Here is a 25,070-nt window from a genome sequence, read left to right as displayed (position 1 = left end):
AGCACTTTTTACACTGTTCCGGGAATCGTCATACTTCTAAAGCACTAATGTTTAAATAAATACTGTTACATAAGAAATCCCCAGTTCATTATTGAGAAAATTTTAAGGTCAGAAACGCAGTAAAACGTGGTTTCCAAACTTTAAGAAAAAATACAAATTGTGACCTCGACGAAAATTAAATGCTTGCATGCTGCACGACTAGCTCGAGGATATTAGGCTAATTAATTTGAAAATGACATCACCACTCCTGCGACAACGCAGGAAATCTCCTGCGGTTATATCCGAATTAAACCAAACTGCTATTCCCGGATTTCTTTAATATTTAAGATTTCGAGTGATCGATCGGTTTTTCTCGTTCCAAAATTATTAGTCTTTAAAAATTCAAAGCTTCCTCGACGAAAATATTTATAAGGTCAATTAAACAAATTCCGGATGTTTGTTCCAGAATAAACCGGCGCTTAATTGATGACTATTCTAATATTCGCTAATTGGCGCTAATAATCCGCGGTTTCCTCATTGGCGTCAAAGTTTTCCACACATCGCCAATAAAATTTGCAGTTTAAACAAACTCGGCAAATTGAAATTCGACGTAAACACAAAAACGGACTATTTCTAAACCGCATGTGTTGTCGAAGTGGGTCATTTTTTATTTGTATATCTTCTCTATTTGCATCTGTTTAAAACCTTACATGTTGGTAATGTTTTTCTCAATGTCTAATTATAAAACGAGAAACGGCAGGAGACGTGTTTGGCCTGGAATTTCATTAATTGCTCCAATTGTAGCATACCAAGAAGTAACCATTCCGTAAAATTTCGACAGAAGTTACGGAACAAAAAATTTTCAGACCTCCAAACTTCCATTAAATAACTACAAGTAATTTAATATAATAAACACCCGTTATTTTGGGCCAAGCCGACCCTGAGTCGCTAGCAATTTACACTGATTTCGTTTTTTCAACTGATTTACTAAGTTGTTAAAACAGAGCTGCAATTTTATGTCTCATTAAAGTCCTAAAATTGGACAAGATTAGTGTTTCAAGGCATATGAAATGAATTAGGTTTCCAATAAAAAGATATTTGAAGATTTATTCTCGTCTGTATGTATGTGTAATCACGAGAAAGAAAATCATTTCGAACTGGTTTTATCCAGATGATCATGAGGACCGCAACCTGAGTTTGCTCGCCAATTTTCACTCAAAGATTTGCAGTTTAATTTAAAACTATAGGAAAATAATCCATCAGACATTTTACGTTTTTTCAAGAAAATCAGTACCGGGAAACCCTTGAAATGGACCACAGAAAATGCACGTGAAAAACATTTTATAAAAATTGCGTCAAATGATAATACGATAAAAGCATTGAATAGAATTAACATTTTATCGCGAGAGAAATTCAAAGAGATTTAGATATCAGTTAGATTTAAGGCGTCAGTTTTATTATAAATATCTCGGTGACAAGGCAGATAAGGGCGATAACGCAATTATTTGACTTTTGCCTAAAATCGGGGTTGATAAACCTATCACTTTAGGTCTAGACTCTAGACTTCGAGTCTTAATAAATTCGTTGGTTATGACCTCACTTCCGTTTTAAAAAGCAATAAGCGATTCCGTTTATTCAAAACAAGACATGACCTGAAAGGTAAAGATACGCCACTGCTCGGATTAGGAGCTGGCAAAAATCCCAGACCAACCAGTCGCCAGATTTTAAGAGAAAACTCAAACTTTATAACAAATTGTTGACTTTTCTCATTCCTTAAAAACGGAATTTCTCGTTTTGTCCAGTGTTAAACGAAAAAATAAATGTCAATTTCGCAAGCAATACGCCACTCCTTTCTTTTTTTCTCACACCTGCTAAATTTCTGATAACGAACTTGTGTATTTTTTGGATTATATAGGTTAAACATTGGCGTACGTCTCCTTTCGGTACAACACATTTCTAGCCGTTCTTTGTGTTCCAACGACCCACCATCCGAAAAATGCAACCTTGAGTTTCAGGTAGTCAGTGTGATTGACCAGGTGAAAATATCGGCTTCCTCAAGGATCGTTATTTCGTTGATTTTAACAGATCGAAGAAAAATGTGAGTTGCTGATAGGTTCGATGAACAAACAATAAAAACGTGACGGTTGGGTAACTATTACGTCGCAAATTCGAAAGTTTTCAATCACGGTAAAACAAAATTTGTGACTAACGGATATTGTGTACATAACGGAAAACGATTTTTGCGTCTTAAAACCTCAAACTGCGTTGGTTGATCGTAATGAGATGAGTTTTTCGTCCAGGCAGAATGTAAACATGATGAAACAACGTTTTATTTTCCGTCAGTTTAACTACCGGTGCGGGATCAAAACAACAGTTTTGAAATTCTGATAATACCAAAAATGTTCCTAAAAGATGTAAAACCTCGTGGTTTGAGGTTATCATGAAGAAATTACTATTACTGCATGTCATCTAGAAGACGTCAAATCGATAAAAACTTCACATTTTTGCAGATAGGACCTAGCCCCTCGTGTAGCTGTTCCTTGTTCCACACCTGCATACTTGAATAATGTACGACTTGTATGGCTGATGGTAGGCGGATTTAGATTATGTAGGCCATCGAGGAAACAGTCACTGCCAAGCCAACGCTGTATGTCCGATTGTTAGAGTGCAGTTTGCAGAAAATAATGTTATAATAAAAGAACAATAAACTTCGGAGTTGCTTGCCAATTTGTCGCAACGAAACGAAATTCGAAAATAAACACAATTCTTGATCAGTTAAAATGTCTTCCTTCAACGATTCCCACGCCAGATTTGATTGCAAAGTCGTATAGTAACGTAAAGTGTATGGTTCAATCTTGATTGATAAGCGGAATGTGAAGGTCATATCAGAACAATCTACTGTATTACGTAAACCCCAGCACAAATATTATGAACTTTATTAACGTTCTTCAAAGAAGGTGATGACCAGTATAAACACAAAATAAAACACATCATGCGTCAATTCCCGCTTTTGAAGAGTTTGAAATGTTTGGATTGATCGGCCGACAGATTAAACAAAAATTGAAACCCTTCACGTTTTTGCAAAGATCAAGGTGAAGCAACCAGCCCCAGATTAATCTCGGAGCTGTTAATTTAAGACTAGAATTCTGCATGCGGAACGGAAATAACTCGTCATGGACTAAAGCCAGATCGCCGAAAAGTTGCCATGAAAATGTCCCATTGATAGCTTCATTATAAACCGAATTAACATTTAAGGCTTCACCTTGAGATAAAACGTGTCAGAGGATTACAATGGTGCAACGTTTTAAATTGGAAAGAAGGACGCGGGTTGATTGCACAGTGAATCACATGGAATTATTAAAAACTTACGCCCCTTTAAGAGAAACTTAATTTATTAAATCTGTTACACAACTGTCATATGGTTTTCTCGTGACCCGAGCAATTTCTTCAATTAATTGTGTTCTTTGATCCCGCTTAGTAGATTTGTCACAATCAACTTTGGTCTCAACTTATTGATCGACGACTGATATCTAACAATTTTAATGCAACGAAGTGTACGATTCATAGTGCAAACACTTGCAACTTCTGAGATAAGGTTTCGTTTTATTGCATGTGAAGCGTCTTCCACTCAAACTCTTTGTTCGCTTAATTTGACCTATCAATTTTGCAACTTGTTGTACTTGGAACAGTGCCATGTGGGCATTAATGTGTTAAAATTGCTGAATTTGAGATCATAGGGGTGTCATAAAGTTTTTTTTCGACATTATATAATTATCGTGATTTATGATAACAATTTGCGAAATTTACGATGTTGGGTCTAGATCATGTAAAGTGGCGGTGCTCCTATTATAAATTAATTAAGTTCCGGATAAAATTCCAATTACACTCATATAGATAAGGGAAGGGATTAAGAACTGGAGTGCAGTCTATGGCAGGTGTTAAGTTTTTATAAATTTAATTTATTGCCACTTGTGATTAGGCCCAAGACTACAATGAAAGTTTGCATTCATTACTTGACACGTTCTCACAAAATGATCAAGACAAGTGGAAATGCACACAAGTGAGTTGTTAACGATGCATGTGATTTTGCACAGCTCTAAAATTCCTTCCAATTGTTAAAATTGAGTGAATTAATTAATATTAAATAGGGACTGGACATTCACCCCAAAAACGCAGGAAATAGGAAACATTGCACCTGTACACATGTTATGCAAATTGCTAAATTATAGGAGTATTATTTAACATATTGGCTCATACAAAAAGAAAAAGGAAGCCTTATTTTATAGCTGTTGGCGCCCACATGGCACATGGGATACTCTTTTAGCACCGGTACACACTTATTTTATCAGCTGTAATACAAAGCAGGAAAATGAATACGAAAGTTGCAACGAAGCTCCAAATGTTCCCATTTTAACACTTTTCGACTGTCAGCTGTATTATCGCCTTCGTCTTCACTCTTGTCCTTTTTCGTGTCTACTTTTGCATTAAAACCGAACTTGTCATGAAATTAAACACAAAAGAAACCAGGTTTGTGACCTCCGACGACACAACGTTGCAACTTCGTTTTGGCTCGGATTTCCAGCCGCTGCGGTCGTTTCACCAAGTTCACTGATCCTTCAAAACTTTGTTTTAATTCTCTTGGAAGTCACGGATCAGCGGTAAGCTTTTCCAAAGACTTGAAAGCTTGTCAATTAACGAGGTATCAGGTAAGCACTCAGCAAACAAACGTAAAGCTCTGCCAAACCATTGCATTTTATCTATTGATCTCCGTTTGTTTACTTTGCGAAATTAATTTTGGTTTTGCGTTGTAGACGCGAGAAAGAAAACTTGCACCTGGATTTTAACCGTCAACGACGCAAAATTGAGGCGCAAAATTGTGCAGGACGGGAGAAATTTCATCTTGAATTGTTTGCTTCCTGTACCTGGCAGTGTCACCAGTGAATTTTATCCAACATATACATAATTAGGTTCTCGTAGTAAAATGAAGATTATACAATTTCCTGCGTAAATCGCCCACTTTTCCTCTCCACTTTTATTACCACCTCCTATTTTTAAGTGTGTTTAACGTACTTAGCTAAATAATTACGGGCACGATAAATAATAAAAACCATCAAAAATATTGCGTGGGTTCTCCGAAAAAAAAAAGTTTATTTGGGTTATCTCGAGATGACCAACGGAAGCTCACGTCAAGCATAAAAACTTATTATTTTCACCATCACCACGGGCGAAATTTCTTGTTGTTTTCTATTAATATCACCGATAACACTTGACTTCTTGCAAATATAGTAAACTAAATTTATCACGACCCCCTGCAATCTCCATTTACAAAATTTTCTAAAATTTCATCATTCACAAACAACAAACACGGTTTATTCCATTCCATAATTACGACAAAGTCTTTCACATGACGCGATAACAGTTTCTACTCGTGATAGTCCTCTCGGTAACAAAAATAAAAGAGTAAACGACCTAACATTTTCGGGAAACAACGAATGTCTAGACGATGCATATTTAACACGCAAAAATGCAAAATGAATTCCGGTAGTGTTTTTGGAAGGATAACAACCTTAGGAACCGCGCAGGTAAACAGTAAACAATTAATTATTCACGATAGGATTTAACCTCAGCTAATTGCATAAGTAGCAATGATAAACAAGAGCATATTAACGGAAACTGCAGATGAAATGCATCAAGTTTACGGTTCATCGAAATTAAAATTACACATAAATATGCTAATTTCATGACGAATCGCTTCGAATCATCCGTAAATTATGGTGATTTTCATTTATGAACGAACATGTAATACCTGCTAATTATTAGCAGGAATGTTGCAACCGTTAATTGTCCCAGGAAAAATTGAACAAAGATTTTTTCCCGTTGGTGTTTTCCAGACTGTGTAGGAAATCCGCAACTAATAAATGATTTCGCAAATATTTGCCGCTGATCAGTCAGCCATACAAAATAGAATAAACTTGTTTATTTTTACACGAAATGTGTCGTGATTTCGAATGTAAATAGACGTAAACGGAAAAAAGTAAAATGTAATAACAACAGTAATCAATGTAGTAGTAACACACTGATTGCGTTTCTTTCATCAATTCTTCAGATTTTGAAATGAAAAAAGAGTATCGAACAGTTACTTACTTTGGCAACCCACGCGAGTCGAGTCTTTGATGTTATAATTGCCTAAAATTTGTCCTTTATCATTCGTTGAACTCTTCAGTTTTGCGCAACTGTTTGTTTTCCAAAATCAAATCAAATGGCTAAGGAAACCTGTCGCATATCCCCTTTTATCTGCTGATTTAGAGCCAACCTAAATATATTAAAAATAAATCAAATTGTTAGCGACTAGTTCTAGAACGGAAAATTTTGTTATTAAAAACGAGACGCCAATGCATGCCAAACATAAATTAGCGATTCGGTGACGCAGGATTAGCTACAATATCGACAATGAGCGTCAATAAAACCGCGCAGTAAAAATATTGTTTTTCACCGATGCGGATTTTCAAGAGGTTTTTCTTCAACACGTCACGAGCACAACGTCACTGCAGAGAAACCATCGCTCGATTCTATGACGCAAAGTACAAAATCAATGAAACGTTTTAATGTCAAATCAATTCCACGAGTGTGTGGTTTAGACGACACGGACTTTATTAGGCGGGTATTCTCAAATTTTGGAAATCGGTAGAACATGTGATGTTTGCGACGCATTGCCTTGGAACATAATTTTTGGCAAAGTTGTTGAGTTATTTTGGATTTGACTTTACATTAGAACGTCATGGAAAATAGACCGTCATGTGCAACGCATCTCTCTAAATATGAAAATTTGGTGATGATGAGTTGTCTTTGGAAAAATGATTTTTGGAAATAAAACCGGTCTTTTGTCGAAAATAAAACGGAAAAGTTGAAAGTTGTGGCGCCAACCGTCTAAAATTATTTCGTTTTATAGCTTATTTTTATGGCAATAAAAAATTAAAATTAACAGGTTTTGAAATTTGGCGGCAGGTGCCGACAATGTCGCCTGGAACTTTCCTGAACGCGGAGTCCAAGATTAAAGATTTTTTTCTTTTGATGACGAATTTTCCACACTAATGGAGCTAATTTGAAAAAATAATTCTAAGGTTTCTGTTGTTTATGGCTGGTAGAGCCGAGGCCGAGGGTATCGAATCTAAAAAAATTCCGATATCTCAGATTTCCGAGCAAACTTTCCTTGCCGTTGACAAATTACCATCCTTCCTGCTACCACAAAAGTGCCACATTTATAATTCACTCTCTGTCGTTCTTAATTGACCTCAGATAAACTGCAGGCGCCGTAAATAAAGTCTGTTCCAAATTTCCAATGAATCCTGCAAACATAAAACGTAGTTGCTTTACCTGCTATAATTTCCACGGCTATATATAGACTCCATACACACGTGTCAATAACTTCTTCAGGCGCCCGACTTCTTCGTCGAACAAGTTTTGCAAAGAAGTGGTTGCAATTAGGAAGAATTTTTATCTTCCTAGGTTTTGGCACGCTGCCTTTGTCTCTGGCATTTTCACAGTAGACAGCAATTATGTAATAAAACATCAAATGAAGTTGCGTCATAAGGAAATGAGACACTGAAGGACGGCTCTCCTTTTTGATCGGCATCCGGGTGGAGAAAAATCAAAAGAAAAAATTCAGGGCCGAACGAAAACTAGCACAGAAAAGCATGGTGGCTGCAGTGTTGCAAAGATCATCGTGTCACGACTTTAATTAGGTCTTTGTGCAATCGAGGCCAAGACCGAGTTTACACTTTGTTTGCCCAACAACTATCCAAGAAATCCATTTTTTTTCCTGCTATTTTCGTCAAGTTTAATGTCAAGAACGTCCATATACACTTCGACTTCATATTTTATGATAATGGACAAATTAATTTTAATGATTTTCGGCCCGAATTAGATTTTTGTCAATACGTTCAAGATGACGCGATATTATCGATTCTCTTTTTCCGTAACAATAATTATTAGGGTCACACACTAAAAATGAGGTGTGTCACGAACACGGCGTCTTGTTCAAAGCCCTGAGAATATTTTTATAATATTTGTACAAACACTGCAAGTTTCGTATAAAATCTGTTATATGTAAGTTTTATGAATCGTTAAACTTATATAATGACTGAGTACTATGAGTCATAAAGATTGTGTATACTGCCCCCCTGTGATTGTTCAACAAAAAAATAGCACCTGAAAAATGAGTTCACCTTCTGCTAACATTGAAATATCCATGAGTAAGCTGCATGTGTGTTACATACATTAATTATTGCTCTATAGCAGTAATTATGGTTCTTTAAAAAAATTAATTAAAATAAATGAGCTGCAGCAGGCTCTTTATTCGGGCAAAAGTTCATGTCTAGGCTATGCGAACCAGTCAAAACAATCTTTCGGGGATTTGGCACACATTCTCGGTTCTGGTAAGACTCCAATTACTTAGAGAATAAACATGAAAGAATATTTGGTATATTAACTTTAATGATTTAGTTTACTGCACCTACAACACAATTATTTTTGTAAGGCGTTTAAAATAAACATTGCAAACAGACAAGACGAATCTATTAGCTTTCTACTTTCAACAGTTGATAAAAATTAGATGTCAATCTAACTTCTTAACCCACATGGATTTTAGGCAAGGCAAGCATGTGCACCTTTTGCAACCGTCAAAGGCTTGTAAGCCTTTCACTCTGAAAATCATCACGCTGCGAAGAGCACTTCCCGGAACCGACCTCGAGGTGCACACCGAGATTAATATCGATTCAACACGCGATAAATTCAAAATCAATCGGAAGGAAATCAGGAAGTGGTTTAATTTTCCTTGTGGCAACCCGAGGAGTATTTTTCAACAGTCTGTGGTTTCCTTGTGCTTCGCAAACATCGTTTCGGATTGATAGTAACCTCATGTTTGCTCGAAGGTTTGTTTCTAGGATATCCTTTTTTTGGCGTCGCATGCTAATTGAAGCTTGACTAATTACCACAGGAAATATAAAGTTAGTCTGCGAAGTTCTAGTTGATGGCTGGAGGTAACTAGGTTATAAATAAAGACTTGTTATTTTGTGCAAAGCGCAGAAGGACGAGCTTGTAAAGACGATTGTTTATTGATAATGCAGACTGAGTTAATGCGGGTCTATTTTCACTCTTCCTGATCATTAAAAATTCTCATTTTGGTAGCAATAAACCTGATTTGGACCAGACTATAGTTAATTTGCATTATTTTAGCTGGTACAGGCTAGTTACTTTGTTTATTAAAGCAAAAATTACCTTGAAAGCATGGACACATTTTTAATTTTTTAAGTTCTTACAATGTCACGGCAAAGATAAAAAACATAACGAAAGTAATTTAAACTATCAAAATCAGTTCGTTTATTTTAGTTTGTAGAGATAATAAACGAAAAATAAAACAACTTTTGATTAGTTTCTCAACATGCACTTTCAAAAACGTATTTTTAACCCATAAGTTTTATAAAACGCATTTCTTCACTTTAAATTTAAGAAGCAGCTTTGTAATGTAGAGCCTTGAGACTTTTTTATCACTTTGCGAGGTTGCCAAAACATAAGACAAAACTACTTGTAGCAGACATTAGCACGATTTTTGCTCATAGAAGGTACATTTATGACTAGGTAGGGTCATCCACTGTTAATTTTTGTTTTATTTTTTCCGGCTCTGTTAAGTAATTCGCTGGTTTTAATGACTTTTAAACCTTTGAAAATGGATATATACATATCTTTGCCTTCATGAAAAACCCATTGAATCCGTGGATCTACAAGATAAGCAAAATATATTTGTTCCCGGATCTAATCGGCAATGTCAGCTGGTTCAATTTTTTGTGATTTAAAACGAGTTCAAATGGTGTGAACTAAACTTAATTGCCTAATATGAAATAGCGAATGAATCCAAAAAAGGTGTAAACATCCGCTAGTTGATTTGATCAAATTTCAAAATTTTATCTGGGTCAATATGCCGAGGATATAAGGAAACCATACAAAGTGAATCCAAAGAAATACCACAAGAAATTAAATATTCGTTAAAAAAATTCGCTTGTTTTCAAAGTAGTGAGAGAAACTTTTCTCAATTTATAGGTACAGTATTAAAGCGGCTGTCGCTTCTTAAAACTTATTTGATTATTTATTTATAGAGAATGACGTAATTTCCGATAAAAATTCTTTGCAATTAAAACCGACCTTCTTGAAAGAGTTAGTCTGAGCAACCTAAACGTGCAAAGATAAGCAAAACAGCTTTTCAAGAAAAAGAATGTTTATTTTCAAGTACTTATTTATTTTTTTCTATATTAAATGAACTTCCATTTTTTTATCTATCGTTTAGTTTCGTCATTTCTAGTAAGGTTGTATTCGTAAATATTTTATTTACGTTTTTTAACCAAAAGTTTAAGCAATTTCACTTATCTTGAAATTTTCGCCATTCAGATATTCAGTCGAATTTCAAATTACAATTTAAAAAAATTGAAAAATACTCTAAAAATTCTGAGAAGTGTTAATGTTTTTATTCATAAGTCTAAAAACATCAATTATGGATTCCTAACATGTAAAAAAAAATAAGCATGTTTGATGAGTGGTTTTAAAAACATGGAAGTTTTAAATTACCATCAGTTTACTTTGTAAGTTGTAATAACATTCAGTGCTTGTTATTGGCATACTATGTATATCAAAATTTGGACAAACTGTTGAATATCCTTTTGACAGAATAACAAACATCGGCATTTCAAAATAAAATGTTTGTTTTTCACTTTTTGGAAACATTGAAGCTTATTTCAGTCATTCGTGATCTTTTACACATCTGAAAACTTACCTAAATGCGATAGATTAGACAGCTCCGAATCTGAAAAACAAAACAATAAACTGTAGTAATAAATAACACAAAAATAAAAATGTCCGCAAAGAATTTATAATTATAATTCGATTTTTGTCGTACATGCAAGTAAAACCGATTACGATGATAAAAACTGTGAAACCGCCAATTTCAGCTGGATTATTGCAAATTCTATTAATGTAGGTCAACTATAATTAATCCTTTGCAAAATTTTGCATAGTCAATGCTTAAAAATAACTGAGGGCGCACAAGTTTCGTATACGTTTTTTCGCCAAATGCGTCATGGATTTTACGGTGTCCTCATCTTGAGAATGGACACGATCCAAGAAATATTTTCAAGACTAAATGCGACGACTCGTGTATTTTCATAAGTAAATAGTGCAACGTTCTCGATAATGATCAGGCGATCGAAAGATTAAAAGAATCCCAATTTCCGGGATTAAGTTGGATCTTGATGTAATAAAAATAAGTAATCTTTTAAGATCACGAACAATGCAAACGCGGACGGCGAAACAATAACAATGAGATGAGAGAAATTTTACAAAAGTCATGAATTTCAACTGGCAACGAGGACGCCGCAACATTTACCTAAGATATGTTCGTACTTGGGAGATTATGGAGATTTGTAAAATTAGTGTGAAGTTATTCCGTTACGTAGAAATAAACCTCCCGCCATTTGATTGCATCATTAGTGGTAATGCAAATTTTCATTACCATTAACAAAAGTTATATAATTGAGAAAGGTACAATAACTATTGTATTGAAGCTAAGTCCACTTTTCGCAAACAAATCAGTGTTTTAGCCTTCATTGTTTTTGCGCCAGTCAGTGAGCCAAAATTAAACCACAAAAATAAGATCCATGCTCACAAAGGTAATAATAATACATCACGGTGTAATAATAACAAACACATTGACACACTTTGTTTTGATTCGCTTACGGTTTCAAAACAAAAGGAAAATCCCACAGGTCTTGTCTCAAACAGGGAAAACTGAAATTCTCAGAGACACAACGCGGTTTTGACCTCCATTTCCTGTGGTTTTCATATCTTGGTTCAAAAATCCATGTGTGGTTAAAAATATGATAAAAACAAACAATGTATTGTGGACCAATGTAATAAAATAATATTCTTTACAATTTTATTGCACCAATTTCGATTAGATCTTTGAACAATTTATAGTATCCATTTTTAGATCTTTATCAAAATCAAGGTTGTTGTATAATCGTCCCATTAAATACAACCCATCGTGGGTTAAAATAAATTTGGGCGTGCCACCAAATCTGAATTAATCCATGTAATTGGTTTGTCGTTCAATTTTGTAATTTGAACTCTGATCTCATAATTCTAAAACATTTAAAGATATTTTAGAGACAATGCACATTAACAAAACAGAATCGGTAACTATCTAATTAATCACAATTTGATGGCTCATAAAAGGTTTCAAAGAAGCAAAGACATTATTAGAATCACGTATTAGCTATCCACATCTCGTTATCACACATAAAATTATGCAATATCTCGTTAAACATTAAATTATCGAAGGAAAAACCACGGACACGTGCCTTTATAATTTTAACTGAAAAGCACGATGTCCTCGTGAATCAGAATATAAACTATTTTAAAATTAAGACGAAACGATCAAACTCCAACTGGTTTTTTCAAAAGATTATGTTAATCAACGAATTATTATACTCCAGTCACTGAGTTTCGCATTTTTCATTTCAGTTTCCGGGTTGTTTCCATGAACTCCATCTTCGGAAATATTTGACCGCTAGATATGTTAGTTCTTGTCGCAATGTTAAACATTCTCAGACTAATTATTAAATAATATATCACTTGCATGAGCAATTGATCTCTGTTTTGTTCTTGACCTCTACAATAATAATGTCGCTTTGTGGACTAACATCAAACGCAGTTCATTTGGCCTATTCACATAATTTTACGAACGAATGTGAAAAGTTATGGCGCTGATAACCACGTGGAAACCGTTTTCCCTGACCGAGCAGTGATAAAAAATGACGTTATAACGAACTTTCATGATAGGAATGGCTGCTTTCTTACCTTATCAATCAGAGATACAATAAATTCGAATAAAAATACAAAAGTGTCCTCTAGCGGGTGCATCAAAAAACAAAAAAGAATATCTGTAGAGTGCATGCAAGTTTATGGCGGAAATAAAAAAAAGTGGCGACATCTAATGTTCGGTTATTTGATAAAGAAAAATTTGTAATTGAGATAAGCGCCACCTTTAGACCAGTAGACAAGATACCTTGACTGATGTGGTGACATCTAGTGAGAATAATTTTGAGTTGTTTGCAGCGCCACTGGTTGCCGCTTCTGTAATTCTATCGGGTGATATGATCATGTAAGATGTCGCTCTTGTATGCGTACTTAATATTATTATTATTTATTTAAATAATATTTTTAAGTCAAAATTTTAATTTCGGTTCCAAAATCTATTTAATTTGAACATTTAAATATCTCATATTATTACAAAATTCAGTTTTTTACAGTTCCAAATGTACTCTTTTTTTTCTCTGGACTTCGCACATTTATAATACGGTAATGGCATTTTTTTTACCACGCCACTGACTTATTTTGACGTTATAACCAGTCTTTCAGTTTTCATTGACAGCGGCGGTACATCAAAAAATTTTATCAGATAAGTCGAAAAACACAAAAACCTATCCATTGTTTAGAAACAATTTTAAGAGTAGTATCTATTTGTTCTTAATTGATTCGACAACAGAATGACGTAAACTGTTAAAATGTAGATAAACATTCACGTAAAGAAAAGAAAATACACTCTAAAAAAAATATTTATTGTTTCGCTTTTTTGTTAAACTGCAAGTAGAAATAAATTAAAAAAATGCTCTAGCACCAATAAATAGATTGAAAAAACATGAATTATAGACATTCAAAAGCTAATTCGTATAATTCTGGGCGATTCTGGTGTGTTCTTCGGTCACCTACTGCACTCAGCTGCAATTTATTTAAATGGCAATTAACTGCTGGTAAGAGGTCAATGCTTGTGAAATTCATAATTTGTAAAATTAATATCAGAAATTTACAAACTGGTATTAAAAACAAGCGCAGTTATTAACGATTTGAAGGAGGCATATCGTAACGACACGAGATTAATCGCCAGACAAGAAAAAGATTTTTATCAGTACAATCAAGATTTTAATGTTAATCTCAAATAATCAATCAATTAAGTGCTTTTACTTGTTAGTGTGCCTCCAAGTGGTTACATCTCAGAAGAAGTAATTGTGTAGATATGTCATACGTAACAGCAGTTTCATACAATGATCACATTTAAGCCACTGATGCAAGACGTAGTTGCGTCACCGTAATTTCTGCTACATATTTGAGTAAATGCAAGTTATTTAAATTCTAATAAATATTTGTTTAAATTTGTGCGATCGAAGTGTATTGTTGGTTGCCCCCTAGTACTGTTATTCTAACAACAATTCGTCATTGTCATATAAACTTCATAAACAATTATTAAGTTGACAAACAAGTTGAGTCGGTTCTTGTGACTACTTAGATAGTAAAAGACGTCAACCCATAAAAATGGCAAAATAATTATTTAAGAAAATATTTTTATTTTACCATGCGGTTGCGGTTTGCTGAAATCTCACAATCCAAGGTGACACATCACTTAGCGTCCTCAAAAAAACGCTTAAAATTTGTGGTCTCACGTGCCCTTAAATTCCTCCAAAATCTGACGTCAATCATCAATAAAATCACGACCTCCAAGCTTCAGATTCGCCAATATCAACAATTGCTTTATCAGATAAGAATACATAGTTTATTTCCTGAGATTTTTAAATTGAACAATTAAAATATAATATAACATTTTTCGCATAGCTTTATTAGATAAGATTTTTAATAATATTAATAAATTAGCGACCTATGACATGCTTAACCTTTGACGTATCCTTCAGTCAATAACGATCATATAACAATCCGAGACACCTCATAACACGTAATAATTGGCCAATGAAACAATATATAAAAGTCAGGGTTTCATTAAAATTATTTAAAGTCCAATTTGATATTGTTTACACGCAAATAAGAATCAAGACCCTGGCAGAATTTTTCTGTGAGTAATGGATTGTCTGGAGGAGTTTCGCGCTATCGTAAATGACTGAAATGGGAATATTATCAATGAGATCTTTGGAATTTCCAGGTGCTGCATTCTGCTTATTCGAGCTCTACTTATGCATGGAGCCTATTTTGAAAACAGTTTAGATAAGAACATTGTTTCAACCTATACAGGGTCCGGCAACACTTGTGTCCACCGTGTCCACCCCCAAAATCGTTTTTAATTTTAAAGATAAAATTTTGAAAATTTGCATACGCTCATAGTTGACAAAGCTCTAGAAGCGGACGCAAAAATTTGTTTTTTATCACTGATAGTTTTGGCGTCGCGACGCCTCAAAAATGTAATTTTTAGTTAATTGTGAGGGTTTGTGATATCAATCCCTAATTTAACTTTTTATCAATATAAATGTGTTAAAAATATTTCAGTTGTTATTTTAGATTCAATGCAAATTGTCTTCAAAATATGAGAAAAAAATGCTGTTTTATCAAGTTAGTTTCCAATTTCATTACGTCAAAGTTGGGAACTGCGTTTACACCCATCTGTCAGCATCTTGTGTCACAAATGACATCTATCTTTTGGCTCACGTTAGATTGTAACAAAAGTCTTAGTTGGTGAAATTGTCACTTTGTCGATGTTAATTACCGATTTCTGGTGTCCATAAAGTGCAAGATGCCCGAGTTAATCAAAATTGACCTTCATAAGAGTGAATGAAGTGACTTGTGAAATTTTGGTGTAAACGTAGTTTGCCGATGAGTTGCCATAATTTTGAAAACTAACTTGATAAAACAACGTTTTTTTCGCAAATTTTAAACACAATTTGCATTTGATTTAAAATAAAAACTCAGATATTTGTATCACAGTTATGTTGAAAAAAAATTGAATTCGCGAATATTTCCGCAAAAACTAAAAAATCGCTAAAAATTATACCTCTTAGGCGTCGCGACGCCAAGCAAATCGTGATAAAAAAACAAATTTTTGCGTCAGCTTCTAGAGCTTTGTCAACTATGAGTGTTTGCAAATTTTCAAAATTGTACCTTTAAAATTAAAGACGATTTTGGGGGTGGACACAAGTGTTGCCGGACCCTGTATATTGTTATTTTCAATTTGTAAGTCAATTACTTAGAACCTACTTAAGTTTGTTTAAGGCTAATTTATTATTTTATTATTATTTTATTATACCATAGCATACTTCACTATCGTTTATACCTATACATAAACTGTAGACTCTGTCTATTATGGCAAACTGCTATTTTAGAACGTTGACGATATTGAAGAGAAAGATATTCAAAAAAAATCTAAAGATCCCCGAACATTTTAAAAAAAGCAAAAAAATCAATAAAAATCAAGACCAAAAGACCTAAAAATGTATATAAAAAACGTGAAAATGAGAAATGCAAGAATTTTAAAAAATCCAAGGCAACGAATGCAATGCTAGAATTTTGCAAGGAATTTGTAATATTGGAAAAATTTAGAGAACTTGAGATCCACATAAACAACAGAAATCCAAAACTCAAAAGTACGAATTCGCAAATTGTAAAAAGTGTAAATAATCTAAAAAAATAGAAGTAAATAAATAATTACAAAATTTATCAACATAAATTACCTAGATAGGTAAATTCTGGGTGTTTCACAAATAGACGGCAATCCGTGAACGGGAAAGTTTTTGGACTTCCTAAAAAGAGATTCTGATTCTGTAGTTTTTTTGCCTTAATGCAAAATTTGTCAAATTTGAAAGATTGAATCAGTGTCGCCGGTATGAGCAGAGGAAAGAACACAAAGAGAATATAAGTGTAATAAGCCCACATGTGTACATTATATTATAATATAGTATATTAAAGAACGTGTTTTATAATGGCCAATTTGGTGCACGAGTTCCCGGTGTAGGCGAGCCGTAGGCGAGTTTTGTATCGGGCGAGTGCAGCAATGCCATTATAAAACAAGTCCTTTATACTATTTTTTCGAATTTGCACCCTTTTTTAATAAAAAATTTAAATTTTCCAATTCTAACACTTTTCGTTTTACACGATTGGTAATGGTTTTGTAACTACGACTTGCCACAATATTTTCAAATTCAATTAAAATTTGACATTTATTGAGTTTCACTATCACAGAATTTTGACTTAACGTAACCTAACCTCACAGCCAGTATTCACATCTATTATATTTAGGTACAATTATTGTTGGCCGCAAAGGACAATTCAATTATATTGATACATTTTTTATTCACGCAGCAATTTATTAAACACGAATCGTAAAATCCAAATTGACCAAGACCTTGACAGGAAACAGGTGACAGCCAGATTAATTAGTTCTTCCAATTCTTAAAAAACAAAATTTCCTACTTTGAGTTCTTTTATAGATACCTATAAACGACTCCAAATTGAGTACTCTAATGGACCTATTAAAGCGGCAAATTCGAAAAAATCCTTAATGTGTCCTCAAACTATCTCAAATCCCAACCCTGCGATGCCGAATCTGTTTATTGAAAAATTTTTCATGAAATTCTCAAACCGCTTGCTGCTAAATTATCGTGCACTTCACCATAAACTAAAAGCATGTCGGCAAACTTTTGAAATGTGTAATTTACCTTTTTAAATGACTAAGTTTAGATACAATTTGTGACAAAAATTCCATGAACTACACTGCTTTCACTGCCACTGATTCACTAATTTGACGTTCTAGAAGAACTATTAATTCAAAGTAACTTCATATTTTTTTAAACAGGGCGCTATTGCTCGCCCATTGGTCAACTTAAGGGTATTCTAGTTCTTAAACGAAAGACGTTAGAAAACAAATTATTGCACAGAAAATCTCTAGACTTATCAGTTCACGAATTGCCGTTTATTTACAAAACACACTGTATATTATTTTCGTAAATTCTACCATTTTCCGCATATTATTGTTATTGATAAATAAATTGGTAAGCAATGAAATAATAATTGAACATGTAAGTGATCGTATGTCTTTATTTCATTCAAAGCTATTGCAAAAAAAACAATTCCATGTATTATGACGTATTGACTATCAGATAGATATTTTCATCTATTGTCGAACTGACTACAATAGAAACTATCAAAAACATTTCATGATTGGCAAGTAGTTCGCGTTTTCATTAAATGACGAAAAGTAGTCAAAAAAAATTATCGATCGATTAGATCTGTCTCTGTTTTGACTGTGCTATGTAAACAAACCTCTTCGAATTTTTCTAATACGTACGTTGCAATTATACATCGAAGTTTGAACTCAAAATGTGTTTTTTGTGAAATATTTGATAATTAATAATGCCAAAGACATAAAATTTCTCCTGCTAATAAAAACGCGTCTAGGAATTGGTAGCACCAACATTAATGACCAACACAAGTCAAAATCTCAAGCCCAACCTAGACACCGCATCTACTCGATGGGTGCTTATTTATTATTGATTTATTGCGTCATAACAAGACAGTATCATCAGTAATACCCAAGGTAGATGCATTAAAACAATTATTTTCTGTAACAAGCACAAAGAAAACAGAATTTCAAAGATACACATTTTTCCCGTTGACAAAAGCCCAGTTTTTATTACTGTATGTATTATTTTACACATATAAGATAAATTATTTTCATAACATTTCCATACAGTTTGGTTATTTTTTATATTATAATTAAACATGTACATACCAGTGTCATTTAGTAATCCCCGTATCGTCTCATCGTTAAATCCTTCTGTCTCAGTAGACATAGCTGAAAAAAAAATAAGCATGTTAATGACATAATAATAATGATAACAGAATAACATCAAATAAAAACTCATCCGATTTGACGTCAAAACTAATTGTAAGAAGTCAAAATTTAGTGCAGCCAAACGTTGAGAATATTATTTTAATGATTAATTGACCAATTGCCCCAAACAGACAATAAGATCGAATTCAACTGACAATGTCAAAAGTGACATAAACGAAAGATAATTTGTAATCAAAGTCTGAATCGTAATTTCAATGATATTTCAAATATTTACAGCGGACATTGTCTTTTTCATTGTTAATTCCTTCATAATAAGTAGTTTTTCAAGTTGTTGATAAAATTAATCAGAGTTTCCTTGTTCTTATTCTTCAAGATATCACTGAACAAAATTCACAAATAAAATAAACTCACGTTTATGAGCGAAAATCATTTTCCACCGAAAATTTGTAAAATCACAGTCACGCACCCAAGTCTTAACTGACTGAGTAGAAGTGTGTGCACACTTATATTCAACGATAAAAAAAAGATAATAGATACCGTAAAATAGGATGAAAATAAGATTAAAGTTGCAATCAACGAAATCGCTATCAACACGATTCTTTCCGTTGTTCCTAGGTGGGTACCTCAAGATTGTTGTCTGATTTGATGAGTTATAATTTCGAACCGTCACGCAATTCCCATGGAAAGCTCCCAACAAATTTAATTAGCGGAGTAGGTCATATTGATTTGAATGTTAGGGAGTGACAACAATCTTTAACCAAAACAATTACGGAAAAGTGTTCTTCCCTATCTCTGACCTAGACCTCTTTCTTAGAAAATGTTCTATAATTTTGCAAGTTCTGTACACATACTTACAAAATAAAAATAATCAGACTGATAAGACCGCACAGAAGCAGGTGTCAATCTAAACTACTACAGAGTACGGAAACCAGTTCAAGTTATATCAGTGCTAAAATAATTAATGAAACTTGCACAATCGATTTTGTAGAATTTCATAAAGGAGTTATTTGTAATATTATAATATCTACATCTAATTATATCTGAACTGCTGAAAAAATGCAAGGTTAACATTGCATTACAAGATCAGTCTTCTTATTTATATATGAACACAAGGTAAACGGCAAATATTTGTCTAACTGTATTGGCGGTATTAGTGTTATGACTGTAGTACAGTATAACCATGGTGTGAAGTTGAACGGTGAATTTTTTTTTTATCTTCGTATTTAACGAATAAAAATAGGAAGTCTTTAAATATAGCAACGAAAAATGTTAAGAGCTGTAATACATCAACAATGTGTCTAAAAAGATTTTAAAACTAATAGAAACACGTGTTTGAAGAAGGCAAGTAAATAAATTTAAATTTCTTTTAGGAATCTTTGCTTTCTAAACATTCCAGAAGTTTATACGAAGTTAAAGTGTGATAACGTGTGGGTGGCAAATCTACAAATTTTAAATCAATGACGATTATTATAAGTATTTTTGATTATTTGTACCTATTATAACATTTTTATATTAAATTATTTTATCCATTTTTTAATTTAAAAATGATCGACGGTATAATTCCACCCATCATGTCAGATTAGCAGATTACCGATAATTATAATCGAATTTTAGAAAAAAAAATCCAGCAATTCGCATGTGATTACTAGGAATAAAAAAATTCCAAATTTCAAATTGCTTATAATTTTGGTGGGGTAAACTGTTTGCGTTTTGGAAGCACTCAAATTTCAAAATTTTCTGTATCATATTGTTAGATTTCTTGATGCTTACATTTTTGGATTCTCTAATATCAGACTCTAAATCTAACTCCTCGGATCTAATTCCTCAGATTGTGTAAAAGATTTCTTAGATTAGAAGATCTAGGTTTTAGGCCTTAAGGTAAAAATTTGACGTTTAGAAGCTGTGGGCTTGTGAACTTGAGAACTTTACAGAACCTGGTATACTTCAATCTTAAGAATACAAACGACAAATTTTAGCTTGATGACTAGAAGACCTACGAAAACCGAATAATTTTATAATAAGTAGACCGCTGAAAATTGCGTGTTTTATCTTATTTACGAGTGATTAACGATTCTTAGTCAAAAATATGTTGTTTTTGCAGTTTTGTATTGTTTTCAAGTGTACATTTAAATAGATATGATGTATTTTGAACAACACTACAGGTTCATGCCATTCTATCATCCAAGTTGTTTTAAACATTTTTTTTTAAACGTGACAATCGTCAAAAGTTGGTACTCGACAGCTTGGCGACAAATCAATCTTGATTTTGGAAGGTTCATGGGTTTCAAAACGATAAATCGAGACAATCGTTAAACTGGAAAAAAGTAGACTTTAGCCAGAAGCCTAGTTTTTTTGCCTGATCTTGTTTATTTAATTAACTGTCATATTTCAATTTTTTTTGTAAGTATTTCTACAACAAATTTAGTAAATCTTATGATTTAACAATTTTGAGCAATTTATTTCCAAAAAATATACACGTACAAGGACCTACGTTACTTTTCTATTAATAGACAGTTAATTTATAGTGGCATGTCACGTGTCGCTATTCTGTTATTATACAGTTACCATATCTATGCATATGTGCATACAAAATTGTCGCTCAACAAATCGTATGCACCTGTAGAAAAATCTCTCAAGGTCATGGCTTTCATGCAGCAAGAAATTGTGGTAAATATTTTTAGGAAATAAAACATCTCGGTTATTAAAGTGTCTTCTCAACCTTGGCTGATAAATTACTATTCATAGACAATGTTAAGTACACGTGTAATATAACTTTCTCGAAAATATCCGAGACCTTACAGAACTGGTCTAGTTCATTCACGCGTCTATTCAATATTTTTATTTTTAACAAACAGATGTAGAAAAGAAAAGACCTATTAAAATGTAAATTTCCAACAGAGGGCGAAATAACAATCACGTTGTCACACCCGTGCCCATTTGTGAGCATTTGATTATTATCAATTATCATTTATAATTCTAGATTTCACTCCGTCTCTCCCAATGTTTGTCCAGAAGAATATCTTAACCTCTTCAAATGCCACGTAGCAATTATGGCATAATAATTTGCATACAGCCTTTTCACTTTCTTCACGAAGAAAGTGACATGTGAGAAGAATCGACGATGGCGTCAGCTTTTCTAGGCTCAAATAAAACCGCCTCAATTTTGACATGCTAGATTTTCTACTTCACTGATTAAGTGATTAATCAGTAATCACATTTCATCGTTTATCAGTGCACTCATCTACGAAGACGAAATAGAAATTTATAACAAAATTTACCTTGGCAAAGTCGCAAATATTTTGAACTTGATGAACATTCGTTTAATTTATTAGACCTACTACGTCGGTTAAAACAACAAGAAGTGAAATATACTAGCCATATAAGTATATGAAATAAATTATTTATGTAACTGAAAAAAAATAGACCCATGACAAAACCAAATAATTATCAACTGTCTGTCATTATTTGCACAATAACATATTGTTAATATGAAAGAATCAAAATACTGGTTTAAAATTGTATGAAATAAAATAATGTAGCCTGAAGCGTTAAGATCAGGGTCAAGGCGAAGATTGGAATTACTTAGACCAGATATTTCACATTGTTCTTTCAAAAACATGTCGTCATATTAATTCTGTACCTAAGTAGCTGTATTGTTCGAAGTTTATTGCCATTATATTGACGTTTTACATGATGAAATTGTTATCACTGCGACTTTGTAACCGGAAAATCACACTTAATTAAAAGGGGAGAAATGAGACGCAAAAATTTTTCAAATCGACATCAAGGCCAGTTTCAAGATAGCTGCAACGAGTTGATTTCATACTATCTTAGGTACACCTTATAAAAAAATTACTTCAATTTCAAGAGTTTATATTCTATTTTTCAAATTTATTGTCTCTAAGATCTATTTCACTAGGTTCTTCATTTTCTTTCCTTCTAACTGGAAAAAGTAATTAAATTACATATATTTAAATATGCACGATCAAGGGGCCTTTTTTTTCTCGTTCTTAAACCGATAAGAATCAGTTGTCTACATATCACATAAAATTCCAAATTTCTTAAAAAAATTATGTAACTAAATCTAATTCGGTCGATATCTCGCTCATTCGCGGTGTTCATTTTGCGCATAATTTCAAGTAAAATCCAAAATTGTGCGATTTTTTTCACCTACGATATAAATAACTGAATTAGAATCGTTTAAAGTTGTGGATAGTGAATTTTTAGTTCCGAAACTAAGATAGACAACAAGATGCGATCTTCGCCATCATATTTCTCGCGCATTTTTATCTAAGAATCTGGTCTGACATACTATCTGAAAATCGAAAATTTAACACTTAAACACTGTTCAAAAAATTATCGAAAACTGTTGTGTTACGAGTTATGACGAGATATCGTAAATCTCACACCTACGTAAAGTAAACAATAAACAAATGTGTTAATAAAGAAGATTAATGGGTTTATAATGAACTTGTAATGAAAACGATTAATTTTATCTGCTTACTAAAAATAATGCAATCATTATACTCTCTTTACACTAATTTTCGTACAGTTTGTACACAACTTCCAAGTCAGCGACCTCCGTTTATCTGATCCAAATAACCCCAATATTCGAGGGGAAGTAAACGATTGTTTTGATAAGTTTTTTCCGCTATATAAGAACACGAAAATTAGAGACTCTTGAACTAAAATTATGACGTCGGTTTTAACCTACAAACCTCGGAAATGTTTACGAATTATTTGATAGAATCCAACCTTCCTCTCCACTCATCCTTCTTAACCTTCACCGTTGCAATTTAAGAAAAGCTCAACTGCGTGTCGGTCGACTATTTGAACTTGAACAAAACAAACAATCCACATTACATAACGATGTACATGCTTTAAACACAAAAATTAAATTTGCATATTTTATCGCCGTGAATTCCATGTTTCCGTAACCGTAAATAGCTGTGTGATACAAGGAGTCCAAATATGTCCGTTAATTGGCGTTTTTATGTTAGGAAATGACGGTAATTTGGAAGTCAAAACGAACGAGGCCAGAAAATGGTATAGAAAGCGAAAGGCGGAAAGGAAGGAAGGGAAGTGCATAAGAAAATCGCGTGAGAGTTGAACTTGAACTTGAACAAACGGGGGAACAAATTGCGTAAATTTGAGAGGAAGAAAGAAAGGAGCAGTGTTTGCAATGGTGCGGTCAGACTGAAATAAAAAAGTGTAGGTAGCTTTAGACAGAACAAAGTTTGCTTTATAGTATCATGAAAAGTCAATGTTATTTCTTAGTTCTAAAATTAAAAATACGTCTTTAAACTTAAATATTCTATCCCCTTAAAAAACCTTCAATTTATCCGACTCATCACTTTACACATCCTCTCCTACCTTGACATTGAGGCTTTGCTAAGAAGGTAAACATTTATTAATTTCTCCACCGCATCGTTAGCAGAACAATCTCAACATTACGTAAAGAATGCTTTAATTTTTTTCACTTTCTGCTCTTATCCTCTGATTGGAGTCATTGGTATTCGTCACGGTTTCTTGTAATTTATTTCAGCGACAAATAAAGTGGTTAAATCAGGGTTACTTAACAAAACGACTTCTTAATAAATTGAAGGACGGAATCGAGATAATTGTGGGAAGCCCTCCAGTTGAACGCTATGGTAACAATTTCCTTAAAGATAGTTTCAAATTAAATAATAAAACCGTGTTTAAATAGCGTAACGGATTATATCATGTACATCTGTTTTCAACTTTCAACTATTGTGGAAATTAAGGCCAGCTTCAATACGCGGAAGGAACAAAGAATAGAAATCGGATCAAGTGCACTGAACAAGGACAAATTGGCTCTTAAAATGAAGACAATTAGAAAATTAAAATGAACTGAGGAAGAAGAGATGCTTGATGTTACATAGCCTTGACATAATAATTGCTTTTCTGGTTTGCAATGGAAATTGATAATGTTGAATATGAGATATTGTAATAACGCTATTATAATATTATCTGCAACTTTTAAATAAGACAACTTGATTTGCATTCAGAAATATACCCACCAAGGTTTATTTATTACGAATTTTCAACGGTGTGGTAAATTAATTGCACCGCAGTTAAACATTTCCGACCAAATTTAACAATAGAGCGATTATTGTTTGCAATAAAAATTGACTTTAAATAACTATTAATATTCATAGGCACTTTCTTTTACGTAACCGTTTTTCTTGACTAATCTGTGTCAGCTTCACATAAGGGTTGATCATTCAGGTCGCTGCCCTCGTAAAATTTACGGTCTTCTTTGAAACTTCTAATAAAACAACTTTCTTTCAGTTTTTGTTTTATCTTACCAGACATCGATTAAGGACAGAATTGGTAACAGGATTCAAAAAAGGAGACGTTTAATGACGGTTGTCTTCGTGAAGGAAGGTGTAAAAGA

The 25,070-nt window shown here is 33.3% G+C and overlaps 1 protein-coding gene across 2 annotated transcripts in view; it reads right to left on the bottom strand.

The window, feature by feature from the left end:
* LOC148172750 (uncharacterized) overlaps positions 1 to 25,070 on the bottom strand; it is a 59,720-nt gene that overhangs the window by 10,132 nt on the left and 24,518 nt on the right. For both annotated transcript variants that reach the window (XM_088038231.1, XM_088038232.1), the window contains exons 2-3: positions 18,590 to 18,652; positions 10,802 to 10,831 (exon numbers count right to left, since the gene is read on the bottom strand). In XM_088038231.1, the coding sequence (XP_087894357.1) occupies positions 10,802 to 10,831; positions 18,590 to 18,652 (93 nt within the window). The remainder of the gene's footprint in view (positions 1 to 10,801; positions 10,832 to 18,589; positions 18,653 to 25,070) is intronic.

The sequence above is a fragment of the Gnatocerus cornutus genome, chromosome 6, assembly GCF_029298725.1.
Source record: "Gnatocerus cornutus isolate USDA-ARS CGAHR chromosome 6, icGnaCorn1.1, whole genome shotgun sequence".
NCBI classification, from domain to species: domain Eukaryota; kingdom Metazoa; phylum Arthropoda; class Insecta; order Coleoptera; family Tenebrionidae; genus Gnatocerus; species Gnatocerus cornutus.
Note: the sequence above shows the minus strand (reverse complement) of the source record. Positions and strands in the feature narration are given on the sequence as shown.